At 49.4% G+C, this 22,604-nt stretch overlaps 1 protein-coding gene across 3 annotated transcripts in view; it reads right to left on the bottom strand.

The window, feature by feature from the left end:
* Window positions 1-1,803: 1,803 nt before the first annotated feature.
* GPD1L (glycerol-3-phosphate dehydrogenase 1 like) overlaps window positions 1,804-22,604 on the bottom strand; it is a 40,121-nt gene continuing 19,320 nt past the window's right edge. For 2 of the 3 annotated variants that reach the window (XM_064169704.1, XM_064169705.1), the window contains exons 6-8: window positions 10,551-10,784; window positions 10,105-10,211; window positions 1,804-4,656 (exon numbers count right to left, since the gene is read on the bottom strand). In XM_064169704.1, the coding sequence (XP_064025774.1) occupies window positions 4,560-4,656; window positions 10,105-10,211; window positions 10,551-10,784 (438 nt within the window). In that variant the 3' untranslated portion in view covers window positions 1,804-4,559. Of the gene's footprint in view, window positions 4,657-6,230; window positions 6,315-10,104; window positions 10,212-10,550; window positions 10,785-22,604 lie in introns of those variants that run through there. The other variant, XM_064169706.1, reaches the window with a different exon arrangement.

Below are 22,604 nucleotides of genomic sequence, written 5' to 3'. Positions count from 1 at the left end.
ACCCACACTTCCCTCACAGTGTGGTGCCCTGCACCAAGCAGTCTTCTCCCTGGTGTGCTGGTTTGAAGCAGGCTAGGATGTTTTGGTGAGAAGAACTGGATCACAGGCTGTGAAAGGGAAACAGTGGTGATGTCTGCTCCCCTCAGAGTCTTGCTGAAGGAGGAAGGAAAACATTAGATAACACTCTCACCATTTTGTCTCACTCTGCCTCAGGTTGTTGACTGAGCTGCATCTCCCTAACCTCACCTTCCACTCACCTTCGCTTCTTAACCTCTTGGCCCAACCTCCATTCTTCCTTAGGACTGGGGTAAGGTTGAGAGGGGCAGGGGGAAGGTGCAGGGGTGGTTGAGAGCCCCTCCTGGGGACTCAGGTTTCTGGGAGGGGAGTTGTGTTTCTGTATTACCTTTTACCTTGTGTACTTCTGCATATAACTGTATATACTGTAACTCTCTGCTTGTATATTGTGCTAGCTGTAAATAATTAGCTTCATTTCTATTCCCAGAGCCAGCTGAGCCTAGTCTGGGTGATTTCTAAAGTGTGTGTGTGGGAACACCCAAACCATCACACCTGGGTAAAACTTCTGACTCCTCTCACCCTTTTAGCCGATGTAAAAACTGACAATACCAACTGCAGGGTGGGCGCAGAACCTCCCGGGCTCTTGCGACTGGGAGCCGCAGCAAGCAAGCTCCTCCTCTCACTCCCTGTGGCTCTCCAGCATGTGCATCCAGTGCCGATAGAGGAGCAGCTGTGAGCGCAGGGAACAGCGCGCAAGGCAGCGCAGGGACCGCAGCAACCCGGGAACCACAGCGCAGCGGCTGCGCAGCTGCCCCCAGGTCGCTTCCCCAGCGGCGCCCTCCCGTGGCTCGCTCAGCAGCGCAGGGCGCCGGCGGCAGAGTCCTCTCTGAGCCCGAGGCCACCGCAGCAGTGTCACTACCGGACCGAAATGAAGATGCTGACATTGGGACGCCAGGCTGCTCTGTACACAATACAGGCTCTTGCATGGCAATCTCACATCTGGGCTGTGGAAGCAGCTCCTGTGACAGAGGACATGGCTTGATGAACGCCAGCAACCCATGCTGCGAGGGGCGTCCTGCGGCTCAGCTCGGAGGCAGGAGCTAAGGCGATGAAACAACCCCCACGCCCAGCTGCAAGGGGGCACAATCTGCTGGCCGCAGTTGTTTTCTTTAAGCCTTAACCTATCTGTGCCTTCCACATGTACCAATCTTAAAGTCACACCTCTTCCAAGTTAGCCTACAAGGCACTGCATTGCCACATGAAAGGAGAACCTTCTAACCATACCGGTACCCGGCGTCACTCTGGCTGCCTTTCCACTGACTCTGCAGCAGCTCTGCTCTGAGGACAGGCTGAGAGAGTTGGGGCTCTGCAGCCTGGAGAAGAGAAGACTTCGAGGAGACTTTGGAGTGGCCTCCCAGTATCTGAAGGGGACCTACAGGAAGGCTGTGGAGGGACTATTGACAAGGTCTTGTAAAGACAGGACAAGGGGGAATGAGTTTGAACTGGCAGAGGGAGATTCAAAGTAGATGTTAGGAAAGGGTTGTTTGCAGTGAGGGTGGTGAGACACTGGCACAGGTTGCCCAGGGAGGCTGTGGCTGCTCCCTGCCTGGAGGTGTTCAAGGCCAGGCTGTTCTAGTGGAAGGTGTCCCTGCCCATGGCAGGGGGTTAGACTGGGTGATCCCTAGGGTCACGTCCAACCTAAACCATTCTATGATTCTACACCCACATTCCATCAAGTGAACAAAACACCAATTGCAAGCCATGTAAAATGAGACAGCAGACACCAGATTCCCAAAACAAAAACCTTTACTTGTAATAACTCTCCAAGTAAGTATACATTCACCATCTTTAAACACGATCAGTACACGTCTAGGGCAAGCTGAGTGTGTAGCATTAGCAGATAATTCCTTCTGTATCAATTAATCTTCACAAATCAAGAATTAGTGCCAGATTTAAGACCCCTCACACAGGGCTTAAATGTCTTCAGTAAGACTACCCCAGTGCTAGGCAAAATGGAGTGTTTGCAGAACAGGATTCTACTAACTCAGCTCCAGTATATCACACCACAGTCTTTTAACAAGCAGTAAATATTAAGTGGGGAAAAATTACCTGTAGCCAAGCTGAATGTTTTCGAGCACTGAAGAGCAAATACAAATGGTAAAGAAGTAGCTATAGAAATTGAAATTACTGTAGTGAATGAACCTTTGCTTTCTGTCTCAAAATGGAATAGCATCACTACACACTGAAGGAAAGAACTGAGCAACAAAAACCAGATGTGCCTTAGAACAGGCTTCTGTAGAAAAGCAGGGCAATTAAGGTTTGGGGCTTTCAGAGGCAGAAGTACTACTGCAATAGCAAAGAAATACTCTTAACATGGATATCAATCTAGCACGTGGAACTCATATAGCCCTTTCCCTTACAAAACACTGCTCTTCTACATGCTGCATGTAAAAAAGGTTTCCACAGAGAGACACACAGACACAAAGGCAAAGCAGACCAGCCTGGTATTAAAGAAAGCACTGCAAAGCATCAGCAGACACACTGAGAGTTAGGCAGTAAGGAGGAGTGCACGCTCCACGTGTGCGTTAGCGCAACAGCGCTTCCCATCCTGACCCATCCTTTTAGCTGGCTCCGCGGCAGCTCCACCTGGGACTTCCTCAATGGCAACATTTAACTTCTAAGTCATTGATTCCATTCAGCATGAAATCAGAAATAAGGCAAGAACAACTTTTGGTATCAGTGATTAGCTGATAACATTCAGCAGATCTGAAAATGAATTAAAAGCACGACAGGAGCACAAGAAATGCTCCCCCTGAGCTGAAGCATCCTTCTGTCTACACAGAGCTGCTGGAAGGCTCACCTGTGTCAGACTGATCCGGGCTACTTCAGTATCAATTGCGTTATTCTCAGGCACTGCTGTTGTTTTAGCAAGCTCTGAATGACAACTCCATGTTTCAAGATGGACTTGTGCTACAATTTCTGGTCTGAAAACACCACCGAGATCAGCAACTGACAGTTCTGATCCTGCTCAGAGGTTTGCAGTGGGAATTCGGAGCTGATGGGCATTTTTGCTGAGCTCTGTGAATCTCAGTGCTAGCCCTTGCTTCCCAGCTGCAAGACTGAGTCCACTCATTATGTGCTTAGCATCTATTTCACCAAAAGAATCAGAGCTTAACATCCAAGACAAGCAAGACAGATTTCATTTATCTACCTTCTCTTTTGTTTTTCAGGAGGTCGATGCTAGAGAATCCCAATCAAGCCAACTTCACCTCCAAACTCCACAAAATCACAGATTCTCCAACAATAAATTAAATTACTCTCTCTCAAAAAGCAAAGGTGCCTGAAAAAGAAACAGGTGAGATTCCTGGGGTATAAAAGAGACAGGTGCCTTTGAGGAACTTTCTGGGAGACTCCAAAGGTCTTTGTCCAGCACTCATTAAAGTCTTGTCCAGTGAAAGATTAACTTCCGAATTCTCCTTTTCGCTGGGGTGGCTGATTCAGGACCAAAGTCCAGTTGATGAGTCAGTCACTGTCAGGCACTGAAATGAATGCAGTCCAGATACTGGCAGATCACTCTTTTGACAGCACAAGCCAGGGAATTCCCCAGATGTTCCTTCCAGTGTTGTGTCGAACGAACACTTTGCAGCTAGAAAAGCAGCGTGATGATTTTAGAGCAAGAGACATCCAAGAGTATCCTTTCCCATCCACCAAACAATACCAGTGAAGAACAACCACAGGTGTAACACTAAAGCGAACCCTAAGTTCCAGCATTCAGAATTCCCTGGTCAACATCTCCCTCTTGTTTTGGAGAACAGGGTTCCAGAACAGCCTAACGTTTAGGAATGGCAAAGGAGCAACAGAGAAATACAAAACCACAAGGATTAAAAAACAGAAGGGGAGGTAGTGATCCCCCTCTGGTCTATTCCCTTTAAAACAGTGTAATTAAAAAGTTTAAATTCACTTAGAAATCAGTTTCACAAGAGTCTGGTAGTTTAAAAACCCTTCAAAAATCAAAGCACTCTTCAGCAGAGTTAATTCAAATACCCCTGCAGGCCCCTGAATAGCTGCTACCACTTGCTTTGCATCCTCGTGGCTTAGATTAATATCATCCCAGGCAGGTAATAACCCAAGTTCTAACAGAAAGATTCCTGATGTTTCAGCTACAGGCTTGGCTCAGCCCCCACCAAAACCACTGTGTGCAACAGATCTTTGACTAGGCCTCCACAAGGGAGAAGAGAACACTGTGGTTTATGTCACAGGAACACACACACAGGGCACTTGTGTGTCTACACAAGATAGGTAGAGCAACTTCTGCATCGTGATCTAAACCGAGTTGCATGAGACGGTGAAATGACCCGCACCAAGCTGACACTGCAGGCTGCTTGAGACAAGGCTGTGTAACACAGAACAATAGCCAGGAAGAAACATTCACGTTGTGGCTGTTGCCTAGCCAGCAGCTTTGAATGAAGCATGATACATCCACTTGAACCCACGTCTAAGTTTGAAAGGCGGAAAGCTGCAGTAGCGCCATGGCCTGGCTGGCTTTATATATGCTCTGGATGACTCTGAAGGCAGGAGATCATCTCTCTGACAGGCTTCCCTTCGTAGCAGATTTGATAGACAGCAGTGAACAGAGGAAACCTGAGGAGACAGGGGTGGGAAAAGCAAAGGCAGTGTAAGTTTGTTTTGCAGCAGTTTTTAAATGGATGAAATACAATGAAGAGAGGAGAGGGAGAGAGAAGACAGACTGGACCTCCACTTTCTTCCAGTGTTTGTCAAGTGCTAAAGTTGGGCTGAACAGCACTGGATAAATAAGAGACCTTACATGCACCGATAAAATGAGTCATTCTCAGAAGCCCAGCTGGCCTGAGGGAGCCTGCTAACACCCATCACCTATGACAAACCATTAGGTAATCTAGGAAATGAAACATCACAGAGCACAGAGGTTGGAAGGGACCTCCAGAGATCATCAACGCCAGCCCCCCTGCCAGAGCAGGATCACTTAGAGTAGTCTGCACAGGAATGCATCCAGACAGGCCTTGAAAGTCTCCAGAGAAGGAGACTCCACAACCTCTCTGGGCAGCCGGTGCCAGTGCTCTCTCACTCTTGCTGCAAAGAAGTTTCTCCTCATGGTGAGGTGAAACCTCCCAGGTTGCAGTTTGCACTCAGTGCTCCTGGTCTTACTACAGCGCACCAGTGAAAAGAGATTGGTGCCAGCCCCTTGACACCCACTCCTCAGAGATTCATAGCCATTGAATGTACTACTTGCCCAGAGATCATGGTGTTCTTTCACTCCTCATTGAACTGAGCCAACAAACATGCAAACTTCTCTCTATGCTCAGGTAAGCAAGCATTTTGGCTAAAGAATCCTATTTTTTATAGCCAAGGGGATGTAAGACAGCAATGTTACCATTAATCATCAGAACAGACTTGCACAACCCACTGCCATAGGCAGGGACACCTCCCACTAGAACAGGTCACTCAAGGCTTCATCCAACCTGGCCTTGAACACCTCCAGGCAGGGAGCAGCCACAACCTCCCTGGACAACCTCTGCCAGTGTCTCACCACCCTCACTGCAAACAACCCTTTCCTAACATCCAGTCTAAATCTCCCCTCTGCCAGTTCAAACCCATTCCCCCTTGTCCTGTCATTCCCAGACCTTGTCAATAGTCCCTCCACAGCCCTCCTGGAGCCCCCTTCAGATACTGGGAGGCCACTCCAAGGTCTCCTCAAAGCCTTCTCTTCTCCAGGCTGCAGAGCCCCAACTCTCTCAGCCTGTCCTCAGAGCAGAGCTGCTGCAGCCCTCTCAGCATCTTGTCTCCAAAAGTTCCATGAACTTCCTGTGTTGGGGGCTCCAGAATTGCACACAGGTGGGGTTTCAGGAGAGCAGAGCCAAGGGGCAGAATCCCCTCCCTTGCCCTGCTGCCCACACTGCTCTTGCTGCAGCCCAGCACACAGTTGCTGTCTGGGCTGCACTCACACTGCAGGCTCACAGAATCACAGAATCAACCAGGTTGGAAGAGATCTCCAAGATCATCCAGTCCAACCTCACACCCAGCCCTATCCATGTTGAGATTTTCATCAGCCCAGACCCCCAGGGCCTTTTCCTCAGGGCTGCTCTCAGCCATTCCCCACCCAGCCTGGAGTTGTGCTTGGGATTGTGCCCAAGCCTTGTTGAATTTGATGAGATTGGCTTGGGCACAGCTCTGCAGCCTGTCCAGGTTCCTCTGGTTGCCATCCTTGTCCTCTGATTAAAAACACTTGCATCATTCCTTAGTGTTCTCATGGCAGTATTCACCTGTGGTTAAAAGGAAGGCTGGCACAACAGTTCTGCATTATGTCTGAAGAACAATTTGGCAATACAAGTGCAGAACATGATGCCAAGAGAGCCAAGAAGAAATGAAGGCCAAGTTTTTACTGAGTCCAAACTTAAATGTGCATTTTGAAAGGTTAAACTCTAGCTCTTGGTTTTCCCCTTCTGAAGAACTGGCCACGTTTCCAACAGCCCCCAGGTTACTCAGCCTGCTCTGATCATCTGAAGGCTTGGTACAGCCATGGCACTTTCCAGAAATTTCTATTTGCTTTCTGTCCATCACAAACAGTGGCAGCCAGAGAAGTCCCCTCTTCATACAGCCTGCTGCATTGAGGGATTAATTATCTGTTCCCCAAATGCCATTTCAGTGGGGTCTTTCCCAGGGATTAATTTTGACCAAATACACTGTTACTTTGACTGCAATAACAACAAAGAGCACTGGAGATATTTAATTTCTGAGTGACTGACAGTGCATCTGGACTAGGACTTTCTCCTCAGAAAAGTGGTCATTCATTTGAGCACTGCCTTCAGGTTTGGGCTCCCCAGTTTCAGAGGGACAGGGATCTGCTGGAGAAGGTCCAGTGGAGGGCTACGAGGATGAGGAGGGGAACTGAAGAACTGCCTGATGGGGAGAGGCTGAAGGACCTGGGGCTGTTTAGTCTGGAGAAGAGAAGACTGAGAGGGGATTTAATCAATCATTATAAACATCTGAGGGCTGGGGATAGGGGTGGGAAGGACCGGGGTGGGGGACGGACGGACAACACAGGCTCTGCTCACTGCTCCCTGGGATAGGACAAGGAGCAATGGATGGAAGCTGCAGCACAGGAGGTTCCAGCTCAACACAAGGGGGAACTTCTTGCCTGTAAGGGTCACAGAGCACTGGCACAGGCTGCCCAGAGAGGCTGTGGAGTCTCCTTCTGTGGAGCCTTTCAGGGCCTGTCTGGATGTGTTCCTGTGTGCCCTGAGCTGGACTGTGTGGTCCTGCTCTGGCAGGGGGGTTGGACTCTATGATCTCTTTGGGTGCCTTCCACCCCTGACATCTGTGAGCCTATGATTCTAAAACTATCTGTAATGCACAACTGTAGCACTGACAGAACCTCCAATCATTACTGCTCATCACATGTACTTGCCCATACACTCTGTTATCATCTGTTAGGCTAAAGCAGCTCTGAACAGGAGTCCTCAAAATAAACCAGAGGTCACAGGAGTAGTCACGAGCCATGCACGAGTACCATGACAGCATGGTGACTACTGCACTCTAAGGGGCAGATACAGACTGTACTTGGCTGAGTGCAGTAATGTGCATTCCAGTGGGAAAATGGAGTGGGGGAAAGGATTCTCTTGGGTTTATATCTTTCATTAAAAACACAACCTGAAGTCTCTGATAATGCACTCTATTTGTTGTGAGATAGAATAGGGGGAAAACAACTAACTGAAAAAGATCCCAACACAAAACCCCACAGCAGCCTGCCTCATTCCAGCAATCATGAGAAAAAGACTGAATCCAATATTTCACTTTGGTTGTTGTTTTGGCTTTTTTTTTCCCCCAGGTAGCTCAATTACTGCACAGAGAGACTTAATTACCTTACATCCAGAAATAAGGTTAAAAAATAAGTCACTCCATTAAAACTAGGCTTTAAAAGCTGCTGTGGGGAAAAAAATAACAAAGCTTGGTCTGATTGGTAGTCATTTATGTTTTGATTTTACTTCCTCTACAAAAGGAACAGATAGATGCAACTCTAATCTCCTGATCTCCTTTTATGATCAGGTTCCTGCCTGGTGAATGTGGGGCAGGCTGTGGATGTAGTCTACTTGGACTTCAGCAAAGCCTTTGACACTGTCTGTCACAAGAAGCTCCTGCCAAAGCTGGCAGCTCATGGCTTGGACAGATTCACTCTGTGCTGGATCAAGAACTGGCTGGATGGCAGAGCCCAGAGAGTGGTGGTGAATGGTGCCACATCCAGTTGGCAGCTGTCCCTGGTGGTGTGCCCCAGGGATCAGTGCTGGGCACAGTCCTGTTCAATATCTTTATTGATGACCTGGACGAGGGGATTGAGTCCAGCATCAGTGAGTTTGCAGATGACACCAAGCTAGGAGCAGGTGTGGAGCTGCTGGAAGGTAGCAGAGCCCTGCAGAGGGACCTGGACAGGCTGGGTGGGTGGGCAGAGGCCAATGGGATGAGGTTTAACAAGGCCAAGTGCAGGGTTCTGCACTTTGGCCACAACAACCCCAAGCAGTGCTACAGGCTGGGGACAGAGTGGCTGAGAGCAGCCAGCAGGAAAGGGACCTGGGGGTACTGATAGATAGTAGGCTGAAGATGAGCCAGCAGTGTGCCCAGGTGGCCAAGAGAGCCAATGGCATCCTGGCCTGCATCAGGAACACTATGGCCAGTAGGACAAGGGAGGTTATTCTTCCCCTGTACTCAGCACTGGTCAGGCCACACCTTGAGTGCTGTGTCCAGTTCTGGGCCCCTCAATTCAAGAGAGATGTTGAGGTGCTGGAAGGTGTCCAGAGAAGGGCAGCAAGGCTGGGGAGGGGCCTGGAGCATAAAACCTATGAGGAGAAGCTGAGGGAGCTGGGGGTGTGTAGCCTGGAGAAGAGGAGGCTCAGGGGTGATCTTATTACAGTCTACAACTACCTTAAGGGACATTGTAGCCAGGTGGGGTTGGCCTCTTCTCCCAGGCAAGCAGCAATAGAACAAGGGGACACAGTCTCAAGTTGTGCCAGGGTAGGTATAGGCTGGATGTTAGGAGGAAGTTGTTGGCAGGGAGAGTGATTGGCATTGGAATGGGCTGCCCAGGGAGGTGGTGGAGGCACCGTCCCTGGAGGTGTTGAAGCAAAGCCTGGATGGAGCACTTAGTGCCATGGTCTGGTTGACTGGCCAGGGCTGGGTGCTAGGTTGGGCTGGATGAGCTTGGAGGTCTCTTCCAACCTGCTTGACTCTGTGATTCTATGAAGTGTGTGCATGGCTTTAGAAAGCATACATCTTCTGACTGGCACACACATTCACAGGCCAGAACAAGGTGCTTAATTTCCTACCACAAACAAACCCAGACCTACACAAGCAGATGGTAGGTTTTATCCTAAACCAAACTTGAAGTGATATTAGGAAAGAGAACTACAGTATCTAGAGTCCACACAAACGGAAGCAGCTGCTCTGCTCAGATGATCACCTATATAGATCCTTCATAACAAAGCTCCTCTCCAGGGAGGTACATAATCAATCCACTAGTATGAAATAAGTTGTAGAGCTCAGCTTCTATTGCTATCTAATTTTATTCCTTCCTCATAGAATCAACCAGGTTGGAAGAGACCTCCAAGATCATCCAGTCCAACCTAGCACCCAGCCCTATCCAGTCAACCAGACCATGGCACTAAGTGCCTCATCCAGTCTTTTCTTGAAGACCCCCCGGGGACGGTGCCTCCACCACCTCCCTGGGCAGCCCATTCCAATGCCAATCACTCTCTCTGTGAAGAACTTCTTCCTAACATCCAGCCTATACCTACCCTGGCACGTTATAAACATGCTTGCTGTGGTTTCCTATCACAGCAGAAGGCAGTAATACCTTCTGCAAGAAGAAAAGCATTCACAACTAGCTCTATATGCAATATTCTTTTGAGGTTCCATCCAATCCTCCTTTTGAGGATTAAGGTGCTCCAACTGCAGCGATTTTCTTTATGGGTATTATCTCCATGAAGATAAGAACAATGAATACACTGAAAGAGCTATGGAGATAAAAAAGGGGGATGTGGAACTTGGTTTCTTTGTTCTTACTTCTCCAGCATTCCTTTCTGCTTGAGGATGCGGTACACTTCTGCAGAGGTTTGTGGTCCTTGCAGTTTCTGACCATTCAACATTTCTTGCTCCAATTCTTCAATAGACTAAAGAGTGGAAGGGAAAAACAAAGAAAAGGAAAGGCATGATAAAGTTGTCACACTACACCATCTGGCCAGGAATGAAAAAGGTGTTACTAAAGGACTTTCCCTTCTCAGCTGTGACACTGAGTCTCCTATATTCTTCTTTGGAAATATTCTCCTTCTTACATCTGCATTTTCCAACATCTTCTATCTCTAGATCTGCTTTGGTTCTTTTCTGTAACATTTTAGCCTTGCAGCACACTCACAACTGAGCACAGCTGGCATCTCTTGGGTGACTGTACCAGGACACCCACAAAGCAGGGCTGGGAGGGTCTGGAGCAGTGGGAGTCCCCCCGGGAGTACCTTTCCGGTTTTAACAAAGGCTTCTGCCACACGCCGATTCCGGCCACCATAGCACGTTGTGATGAGATCAGCCACTCCACAGCTCTCCAGGAAAGTGGCAGTAGACACCTGGCCTTTGCAAAAGATCCTGGCAAAGGCAATCATCTCCATCAGGCCAAGGCGAATAACAGCAGCTTTGGTATTATCACCACAGCAGAGGCCATCGCAGAACCCAGCTCCTACTGCTACGATATTCTAAGGAGAAGAGGGAAAAAAAAGTATGGGAATGAGTCAGTTATTGCCTACAGCATCCTAGGAAACACCAAAAGACAGAGCAAAGATGCTCTTAATAACTGCAAACATTTCCCTAGTGCAAGACCAGGTTGATCTTTTCAGGTTTCTGGTTTAGGAGGTCTCTGGGACAACAAGACCAGTCTATGAGAGGAGAAGAGAGGTCTATGAGAGGAGAAGAGAGGTCTATGAGAGGAGAAGAGAGGTCTATGAGAGGAGAAGAGAGGTCTATGAGAGGAGAAGAGAGGTCTATGAGAGGAGAAGAGAGGTCTATGAGAGGAGAAGAGAGGTCTATGAGAGGAGAAGAGAGGTCTATGAGAGGAGAAGAGAGGTCTATGAGAGGAGAAGAGAGGTCTATGAGAGGAGAAGAGAGGTCTATGAGAGGAGAAGAGAGGTCTATGAGAGGAGAAGAGAGGTCTATGAGAGGAGAAGAGAGGTCTATGAGAGAAGAAGAGAGGTCTATGAGAGAAGAAGAGAGGTCTATGAGACAAGAAGAGAGGTCTATGAGACAAGAAGAGAGGTCTATGAGACAAGAAGAGAGGTCTATGAGAGAAGAAGAGAGGTCTATGAGAGAAGAAGAGAGGTCTATGAGAGAAGATGACAAGTCTTACTTTGCTAAGTATTTCCAAGGATAAAAACACACTTAAAGTTCTGGGACAAGTTGCCCCAGAGGCTTTGCAGCTGTAATTATTGGCTGTCTCCAAGAGCAAACAGGTTACACTCCACTCCAACAAGGTATTTTCTAGATTGAGCTGCTCCTTCCCTGAGGCAGGGGTAAAGTTAGACTGACAGCCCACAGCCCTTTTGCTCACATTTTCCTTATGATTAAAGCAATACTGAATCAAACAAACATTTATCAGCTTCCATGCTGATGTGCTAGAGGATCAAATTCAGCCAAGCTAGTAGTACCCAGCCTTTTAAAGTAGGCAGAGTTCCTGCCACAGTAATAGGTAATGAAGCATTCCAAGATGGTTCATAACACAGGAAGACCTTTCCTAAGCAAAAAAAATGTTCTGTTTTTTTTCCTTAGATCTGGTGGCAGCCTGTGAGAGTCTGATCCTCTCTCTTGTTAATCAACAAAGATAAAGATTGCATCGTCCCTCCTTAATCAACAAAGACTGCATCATCTCTCCTTAATCTTGTTACTTCTGGGACTCAGACTCGGTGCTTGGCCCAAAAGCTCAGAGATGCAAATCAACAGACAATACCTTTGAAACTCCTAGACCTCACCCTGGCTGGACTGCCCAGGAAGCCTCCACCTTATCTCAGCTGCCCCCAAGGGCTGTGTATGCAGGGTGTGGACAGGTGTAGCCGAGAGAGGGTGGAGGCCCTCCCCCCGGCGACGCCGGACCCCTGCGAATGTGTGAGAATGCACAGGAAGATGCCCTGGGGGCTGCAGCTGGACACTGAGCAGAAAACTGTATAAAAAGGCAGGAGAAATGCCTGCCAAAGGGTGGCATTCCCAGCGGACCACCATTCCCACCGGACCACGCGTGACATCACCAGCAGACAATGTGTGGTATTCCCACTGCACCACCAGTGGCATTCCCAGCGGACCACCATTCCCACCAGACCAAGAGTGGCACCTCCATCGGACCACCAGTGACATCTCCATCGGACCACCAGTGACATCTCCACCGGACCACCGAGGGCAGACCATCAGCAGACCACCAGACCTGCACACCACCTGGAGAACCTCTGACAAACTCCACAGAAGATCATCCCTGGGCCACGCACCCATCTCTCTCTCTCCCCTTTGTCTGCGGCTGAGGGTAACATGATCACAGCCTTTTTCCCTTCCCTGCTCCTTCTCTCCTCCATCAATCTCTTTATCTTTCTCTCTCCCCCTTCTCCCCTCTCTCCCTCTGTTCTGATCTCTCTCTCTCCCCCTTCTCCCCTCTCTCCCTCTGTTCTGATCTCTCTCTCTCTCCCTTCTCCCCTCTCTCCCTCTGTTCTGATCTCTCTCTCTCCCCCTTCTCCCCTCTCTCTCTCCGTTTTGCCCAAGCTTATCCTTTAATAAACAGTTTCATGGTGATATCTGGTCTCGTTTGCACCTTAATTTCACAACACGGAATCCATAAGAACTGGTCTAGCTCCTCTGGACAGAGATACTGTTCATCTCTGCTCCTCCAGACCTTGACACAGCCTTCTGCAAAGAATGTGCTGCTTTTCCTGCCAACCAGCAATGCAGTCCCTTCTTTGCTTTATGAACACAGAGATTAGGTGGCAGACATTGAGTGATGTGACTATAAAAGCTATTTGCTGGTCTGGGAGTCAGAAGCACAATTAGTTTGCTCCTCCCCCCCAAAAAACCCCCAACAACATACTGTACCAAAGCCCAAAACACTCCACAAAAAGAAGAGATTGTAATACACTGGCAAAGCAAACAAGGAGGCAACAGACACAGCAACATCCCTCTGCAAGCGACAACAGCAGCAACGACCTCAACAGAAACCAAAGGAAAACAAACACTACAGCACCTAATGCTGCACTGACACAGGGGCAAAAAAGCAACCAAGCCACCCATCCAACTTCAGCTGCTGCTGGAGAAACAGCCACAAGCAGAAGTTGCTAATGAGAGCAGCACACTGATTAGCAGCCATTTCTGTTGTGGTTTTGGCACTGTAGGACCCAAAAACTGCAGGCAGCTGCCATGCTGTGAGGTCAGTTATGCTTCGTGACTCTGAGTCAGATGAGGGCAGAGGTCAAATCATTGCTTCCCCAGTAGCTAGTTGAGGTCTAAAGAGGACCTTAAAATTTGCAGAGAGAGATCTCAACACCAGAGAGGAAGCAGTAAAAGATGATCAGACTTTAAAGCTGACACTTTAGATCATCTTGGCTTAAATTCTGGCAGTGGTGATCGAGCCAAGGTATGTTTTCAGCAGATGCTCTCCCATAGCGACCTCCAGTACTTGCTCATCTGGTGGCAAAGCAAGAGGAAGTCAATCAGGCATTAAAGAAGTTTCCAGGTAAGACAACTTATTTAAATGGGATTTACACACACATGAAGCCTGCAAGTGTTTAGTGCTCAGCTGAAAAAGGAAATTTTGGAACCAACTCTGGGATTTCACCATTTACTTCTTGGACTCCAATACTTTGTTTCCACCTTGAAGCAGCCTATCTACTTCTACCTTTTGTAATGATTTTCTTTGGAGCAAAATGACACCGAGCTAGGAGCAGCTGTGGAGCTGTTGGAAGGTAGGAGAGCCCTGCACAGGGACCTGGACAGGCTGGATGGGTGGGCAGAGGCCAATGGGATGAGACTGAACAAGGCCAAGGGCAGGGCTCTGCACTTTGGCCACAACAACCCCAAGTAGCACTACAGGCTGGGGACTGAGTGGCTGAGAGCAGCCAGGCAGAGAAGGACTTGGGGGTGCTGGTAGAGAGTAGCTGAACATGAGCCAGCAGTGTGCCCAGGTGGGCAGCAGAGCCAATGGCACCCTGGGCTGGCTCAGGAGCAGTGTGGCCAGCAGGACAAGGGAGGTTATTCTGCCCCTGTGCTCAGCACTGCTCAGGCCACACTTTGAGTGCTGTGTCCAGTTCTGGGCTCCTCCATTCCAGAGAGATGTTGAGGTGCTGGAAGGTGTTGGGAGAAGGGCATCAAGGCTGGGGAGGGGCCTGGAGCACAGCCCTGTGAGGATAGGCTGAGGGAGCTGGGGGTGTGCAGCCTGCAGCAGAGGAGGCTCAGGGCAGAGCTCATTGCTGCCTACAACTACCTGAAGGGAGGCTGTAGCCAGGTGGGGGTTGGCCTCTTCTGCCAGGCAAGCAGCAACAGAACAAGGGGACACAGTCTCAAGCTGTGCCAGGGCAGGTCTAGGCTGGATGTTAGGAGGCAGTTCCTGGCAGAGAGAGTGATTGGCATTGGAATGGGCGGCCCAGGGAGGTGGTGGAGAGTCCGTGCCTGGAGGTGTTGAAGCCAAGCCTGGCTGGGGCACTTAGTGCCATGGTCTGGTTGACTGGCTTGGGCTGGTGCTAGGTTGAACTGGATGAGCTTGGAGCTCTCTTCCAACATGGCTGATTCTATGAACAGAAATAATGTTCTGGCTTAGGTAATTCCAAGACTATGTACTTGTGAGGAGATGGGATAGGGAAGAAGGGAAATGTTGAGTCTAACACTGAAACACCAAGCTCTTTGGCTATACAATGTCCCTGTTGTATTTTCTTATACATGGTTTGTGAGTAACAAGGAAAGAAGAGTGTGCTCTGACACACAAACCCATGCCTGGAGAGTACACAACCCTTCAGCCAGAACTCTGAACTTACAAGATACATCATATAGTTTCTTTTACACCCTTGAAAACTCCATGACAACTCTCTCATATCTAATATACTGAAAGACAAGTAGGAGGTGTCCCTGCCTATGGCAGGGGGTTGGAACTGGATGATCTTTGAGGTCTCTTCTGATCTGAACTATTCTATGATTCTAAGTAATTTCTTTTAAAAACAACAACAAAAAAACCCTCACAAAACTTCAGACCAAGTCTCAGTTTCCAGCTGAAAACTAAACTGGCAGCTTGGTACTTGAAATGTCTGGGTGCAGGCACTAAGCTGAGTTTGTCTCAGAAAGATGCATAAGCAAAACACAAACTGACACACAAGAGCCTAGAAGCACTAAAGTGAGAAGCAGACTGCATGGGGAGAATCACATCATCTGTCTGGCAAAAGCATCTTTCTGCATTTAATATGTTGCTTGAGACCAGTGCCAGTGCCAAAGCCTGCAGCTGAAGTTTGCAGAGCTTCTGCAAATGCAAGGGATGTGCAGGAGGAGAGAGACCACCAGAGACTGACTGTACCAGCATACCCCACGCATGAGTCTGAGAGCCCCACCAGCAAGGACAGCTTTAGCCTACAGACAAACCTGTTCTTCCAAAGGTTACAAAGTACTGCCACGACCCCCACAGAATGACTGCATCACAGAGCTTCCCTTGGCCTGGGGCATCCCGAGACGACCCCCACAGAATGACTGCATCACAGAGCTTCCCTTGGCCTGGGGCATCCCGAGACGACCCCCACAGAATGACTGCATCACAGAGCTTCCCTTGGCCTGGGGCATCCCGAGACGACCCCCAACAGAATGACCACAGCACAGAGCTTCCCTTGGCCTGGGGCATCTCAAGACGACCCCCACAGAATGACTACAGCACAGAGCTTCCCTTGGCCTGGGCATCCCGAGACGACCCCCACAGAATGACTGCATCACAGAGCTTCCCTTGGCCTGGGGCATCCCGAGACGACCCCCACAGAATGACTGCATCACAGAGCTTCCCTTGGCCTGGGGCATCCCGAGACGACCCCCACAGAATGACCACAGCACAGAGCTTCCCTTGGCCTGGGGCATCTCAAGACGACCCCCACAGAATGACTACAGCACAGAGCTTCCCTTGGCCTGGGCATCCCGAGACGACCCCCACAGAATGACTACAGCACAGAGCTTCCCTTGGCCTGGGAAGCTATCACAGGAACGAGCACATCTCTCCCATCTCAGCACTAACAGCTTTTTACACTAGAACATGATGTACAGGGTAGGTTTTATGCTGCCACTGGAGGGTTTTTAACTCTCCAGATCCCTGAATATACATCAAGCAGCTGGAGCTGCCCTTTTGCCATATCCACAGATTCTACTCTCGCTTCCCTCACACTTACCCTCTGCACTGCTGCCCTGGGTAGGTGATTCCAGTATGGTTTACACTCAAGAATGCAGCCATCAGCTTCCTAGGAAGGCACCTTCATCAGCTGGGAAATGGCAGCTGGAACTTGCAGGGTAGCTTTGGGTCAGTCTGCCTGTAAAGCCAACCAGCCACCCTGAAACTCAACTAGCCAAAATTGAAGCTTATTGATTTCTGACCTCAAATTTTAGAACACCCAGGTGTGCCCAGGTGGCCAAGAGAGCCAGTGGCATCCTAGCCTGGCTCAGGAACATTGTGGCCAGTAGAACAAGGAAGGTTCTTCTGCCCCTGTACTCAGCACTGGTCAGGCCACACTTTGAGTGCTGTGTCCAGTTCTGGGCTCCTCCACTGCAGAGAGATGTTGAGGCACTGAAGGTGTCCAGAGAAGGGCAGCAAGGCTGGGGAGGGGCCTGGAGCACAGCCCTGTGAGGAGAGGCTGAGGGAGCTGGGGGTGTGCAGCCTGCAGAAGAGGAGGCTCAGGGCAGAGCTCATTGCTGTCTACAACTACCTGCAGGGAGGCTGCAGCCAGATGGGGTTGGGCTCTTTTGCCAGGCAAGCAGCAACAGAACAAGGGGACAGAGTGTGAAGTTGTGCCAGGGGAGGTCTGGGCTGGATGTTAGGAGTAAGTTGTTGGCAGAGAGAGTGATTGGCATTGGAATGGGCTGCCCAGGTAGTTGCTGTCCCTGGAGGTGTTGAAGCCAAGCCTGGCTGGGGCACTTAGTGCCATGGTCTGGTTGATTGAACAGGGCTGGGTGCTAGGTTGGCCTGGATGAGCTTGGAGCTCTCTTCCAGTGTGGTTGATTCTATGATTCTATAAAAAAGTTACTTTTCACATTTTTATTACATAAGCTACCAGACTAATCACAGGCAAAGTGCCTGTTCCCCTCAGCAAACAATTCTAATACAACAGGTGTACAACTCCCTGTGAGAGTCTAAATCCCCTCTCTCATTCATCAACAAAGACAAAGACTGCATCGTCTCTCCTTAATTAACAAAGACAAAGACTGCATTGTCTCTCCTTAATCAACAAAGATAAAGACTGCATTGTCTCTCCTTAATCTTGTTACTTGTGGGACTCAGACTTGGGGCTTGGCTCAAAGCTCAGGGATGCAAATCAACAGACAACACCTTGGAAACTCCTGGAGCTCAGCCTGGCTGCAATGCCCAGGAGGCCTACATCTTATCTCAGCTACCCCCAAGGGAAAAGGTTTCTGTGCAGTTAGGGTGTGGACAGGTGCAGCCAGGGAGGGGGTGGAGGCCTTCTCCCCGGTGGCACCGGACCCCTGCGAATGCAGGAGAATGCACAGGAAGATGCCCTGGGGAGCTGCAGCTGGACACCAAGCAGAGAACTGTATAAAAAGGCAGGAGAAATGCCTGCCAAAGGGTGGACCTCCCAGCAGACCACCAGTGGCATCTCCATCGGACCACCAGTGGCACTTCCAGCAGACCACCAGTGCCATTCCCATCGGACCACCAGTGCACCTCCGTTGGACCACCGAGGGCAGACCACCACCAGACCACCAGAGCTGCACCACCCGAAGAAACTCTGACAAACTCCAGAGAAGATCATCCCTGGGCCATGCACCCATCTCTCTCTCTTCCCCTCCATCTGCAACTGAGGGTAATATGATCACAGCTGTTTTCCTTCCCTGCTCCTTCTTCTCTTCTCCATCGTTCTCTTTATCTTTCTCTCTCCCCCTTCCCCCCTCTCTCCCTCACAGTATCCCACAGTATCCCAGTATCATCAGGGTTGGAAGAGACCTCACAGATCATCAAGTCCAACCCTTTACCACAGAGCTCAAGGCCAGACCATGGCACCAAGTGCCACGTCCAGTCCTGCCTTGAACAGCTCCAGGGACGGCGACTCCACCACCTCCCCGGGCAGCCCATTCCAGTGTCCAATGACTCTCTCAGGGAAGAACTTTCTCCTCACCTCCAGCCTAAATCTCCCCTAGCACAGCCTGAGGCTGTGTCCTCTTGTTCTGGTGCTGGCCACCTGAGAGAAGAGAGCAACCTCCTCCTGGCCACAACCTCCCCTCAGGTAGTTGTAGACAGCAATAAGGTCACCCCTGAGCCTCCTCTTCTCCAGGCTAACCAATCCCAGCTCCCTCAGCCTCTCCTCGTAGGGCTGTGCTCAAGGCCTCTCCCCAGCCTCGTTGCCCTTCTCTGGACACGCTCAAGCATCTCAATGTCCCTCCTAAACTGGGGGGCCCAGAACTGAACACAGCACTCAAGGTGTGGTCTAACCAGTGCAGAGTACAGGGGCAGAATGACCTCCCTGCTCCTGCTGGCCACACCATTGCTGATGCAGGCCAGGATGCCACTGGCTCTCTTGGCCACCTGGGCACACTGCTGGCTCATGTTCAGGCAGGTATCAATCAGTACCCCCAGATCCCTCTCTGTCTGGCTGCTCTCAGCCACTCCGACCCCAGCCTGTATCTCTGCATGGGGTTGTTGTGGCCAAAGTGCAGCACCTCTGTTCTGATCTTTCTCTCTCTCCCTTCTCCCCTCTCTCCCTCTGTTTTGCCCAAGTTTATCCTTTAATAAATAGTTTCGTGGTGATCCATGGTCTTGTTTGCATCTTGATTTCACAACATGGAATCCATAAGGACTGGTCTTGCTCCTCTGGACAGAGATACTGTTAATCTCTGTTCCTCTGGGCCTTGACACTCCCCCAGGAAAAAATGCTTGAGTTTGCATTTTACATACAGCTGGGGGTTGTGCAGCCTGCAGAAGAGGAGGCTCAGGGCAGAGCTCATTGCTGCCTACAACTACCTGAAGGGAGGCTGTAGCCAGGTGGGGGTTGGCCTCTTCTGCCAGGCAAGCAGCAACAGAACAAGGGGACAGAGCCTCAAGTTGTGTCAGGGCAGGTCTAGGCTGGATGTTAGGAGGAAGTTGTCAGAGAGAGTGATTGGCATTGGAATGGGCTGCCCAGGGAGGTGGGGGAGTCGCCGTGGCTGGAGGTGTTGAAGCCAAGCCTGGCTGGGGCACTTAGTGCCATGGTCTGGTTGATTGGCTAGGACTGGGTGCTAGGTTGGACTGGATGATCTTGGAAATCTCTTCCAACCTGGTTGATTCTGTGATTTCACTATTTAGATATCACTCTTTGCAGCTGGGTTTGGCATTTTGCTTTGCAGAGGCAATCAAGCACTGCCATCTCTTTCAGTTTCTTCATTTCCTTTCTGAAGAACACATGTTCTCAGTGTATGAACAACATTTTGCAATGCTCCAGTTAAATACAGCTGAGGGAATTCTTTGCAAGCTGCCAATACAAAATCCAGGATTAAATTAGAAAGGAGTTTAAATGAAAAAAAAAAGTAATAAGATTTTCTCTGAAGTAAAGGAAGATTTGGGTGTTAAAAAACATCAGCCACACTGCAATGACAGATGCATGCCTCTTTTACCAGTCCATGAGTTTTCATGAGGCAGTAGTTTCAAATGAATGAATCTATCCTTCACTTGATTTTTGTTCAGAGATCACAGCATGTGTTTGTTTGGAAGTCTCACCTCACTGAACAAAGTGGTACTGCAATCAAAACCAAGTGGCCAGAGCACACTATACACACAGCTTTTTAGAGCTACAGCTAGACCTTCTGTTTGCAGGATTCAGAGTGAGAAGGGGATAACAAACAAAACAAGGCTGCAAAGAAAATGCACAAGTTTCACCTCAGTATCTTTCCAGGTCACTGCGCTCCCAAAGAGATGCTGATATCTTGTCTGAGTTGGATCTTTACGGTGGAGCTTGAGTGTCTGCTGAGTAGCTGCTCAGCTTGATGAGTACACTCCTCTCTGGGGCCCTTTCACAAGATCTGTCTGGAATAAAAATTACCCAGGGCAGGACTCCTCTATCTAGCACGAATTTAAGCTGGCCAGATGGCAAAATAAATCTACAACTTTTTCACTTCACAGGTTTGTACACAGGGTGATCTTCCCCCTTGCTGACCTCCCACATCACCACAGCATCTTAAAGCCAGACTATGAGCTCCAGTCTTGAGCAACTGCTATAAATACAGCAACATGTTACACCACAGTGTATTCCATTAGCCCAGTGCACAGATACATAACCTCACAGTATCCCAGTATCATCAGGGTTGGAAGAGACCTCATAGATCATCAAGTCCAACCCTTTACCACAGAGCTCAAGGCCAGACCATGGCACCAAGTGCCACGTCCAGTCCTGCCTTGAACAGCTCCAGGGACGGCGACTCCACCACCTCCCCGGGCAGCCCATTCCAGTGTCCAATGACTCTCTCAGTGAAGAACTTTCTCCTCACCTCCAGCCTAAATCTCCCCTGGTGTAGCTTGAGGCTGTGTCCTCTTGTTCTGGTGCTGGCCACCTGAGAGAAGAGAGCAACCTCCTCCTGGCCACAACCACCCCTCAGGTAGTTGTAGACAGCAATGAGGTCTCCCCTGAGCCTCCTCTTCTCCAGGCTAACCAATCCCAGCTCCCTCAGCCTCTCCTCGTAGGGCTGTGCTCAAGGCCTCTCCCCAGCCTCGTCGCCCTTCTCTGGACACACTCAAGCATCTCAATGTCCCTCCTAAACTGGGGGGCCCAGAACTGAACACAGCACTCAAGGTGAGGTCTAACCAGTGCAGAGTACAGGGGCAGAATGACCTCCCTGCTCCTGCTGGCCACACCATTGCTGATGCAGGCCAGGATGCCACTGGCTCTCTTGGCCACCTGGGCACACTGCTGGCTCCTCCTTCCCATGTCAACTCCTAAGACAAAGCTAACGATGCCCTTAGAGCAGCACCAGCACTATGGAAATGAGTTAGCAGCTGCTGTACATCAGTGTGCAGAAAGTTACTACTGCCCACGTTACACAGCACAGGAGCTGAATTGTAATGAAGCACGGAAACTGTAAGCAAATTGACCTTTCACTTCATCAGAGAAATAGCCAAATATGAGAGAAAATTTATGATTTCTATCAGAATTCTCTGGACAGGCTGACAGAAATATGGTGGTTTTATTGCAACAAAAAGAATCAAATGCTTCAGCAGGCAGAAATGACAACAAAATCTAAGCTATTGCAGGTTCTAACTAGTAAGCTTCAGAAATGGAATCTCTCAGTTGTATGACAGTGGAAATTATAATAATAGATCTAACACATGAAGAGAAATGATGAGATATATGCTGGGGAAAAAACCCAAACCCCTGAGCTGAGAAATCAGCTGAGGTTTCTCCTTTGGCATTGGAGCTGTTACCAGACCGCACCAAGAATGCAGTGGCGCCAGTCTTGTGATGGTTGTGTCATTTGGTACAGGTGATCCTGCCCTGGCAGGAGCATTGGACTAGATGATCTGTCAAGGTTCCTTCCAGCCCCTGTGATTCTGTATTAAAAGCAGTATGCCAAAAATTATGTTATAACTTCCAGCTGAGCAGGAATCAGAACTCCTTAGCTTAAAGACATCAAAACCATTAAAGACTGCTGGAGAAGGTCCTGCAGAGGGCTATGAGGATGATGAGGGGACTGGAGCACTGCCTGATGGGGAGAGGCTGAAGGACCTGGGGCTGCTTAGTCTGGAGAAGAGAAGCCTGAGAGGGGATTTAATCCATGTTTATAAACATCTGAGGGCTGGGGGTCAGGAGCAGGGGACAGGCTCTGCTCACTGCTCCCTGGGACAGGACAAGGAGCAATGGATGGAAGCTGCAGCACAGGAGGTTACAGTTCAATACAAGGAGGAACTTCTTTACTGTAAGGGTCCCAGAGCACTGGCACAGGCTGCCCAGAGAGGCTGTGGAGTCTCCTTCTCTGGAGCCTTTCAAGGCCTGTCTGGATGTGTTCCTGTGTGACTTGAGCTAGATTGTGTGGTCCTGCTCTGGCAGAGGGGTTGGACTCAATGATCTCTCTGGGTCCCTTCCAACCCCTGACATCCTGTGAGCCTGTGATCATTCCCTGCTGCCATAGCTTTGCAAACAAATGATGCAGTTTACATAATTTTAATAGAGAAAACAAAGCAATACAGAATAAATACTCCCCCCAAAAAAAAACAAAGGTAAGCCAAATTATCTACTAAACCACTACACCTATCAGAAAAGCTTCCACAATAGACAGCAAATAATATGAACTACAGTGTTATGGCCAGGGTGCCAAACAGCTAGTACCTTTCCTTCACC

The sequence above is a fragment of the Pogoniulus pusillus genome, chromosome 32, assembly GCF_015220805.1.
Source record: "Pogoniulus pusillus isolate bPogPus1 chromosome 32, bPogPus1.pri, whole genome shotgun sequence".
Lineage (NCBI taxonomy): Eukaryota > Metazoa > Chordata > Aves > Piciformes > Lybiidae > Pogoniulus > Pogoniulus pusillus.
The sequence above is the reverse complement of the archived record's forward strand: the minus strand, read 5'-3'. Positions and strand labels throughout refer to the sequence as shown.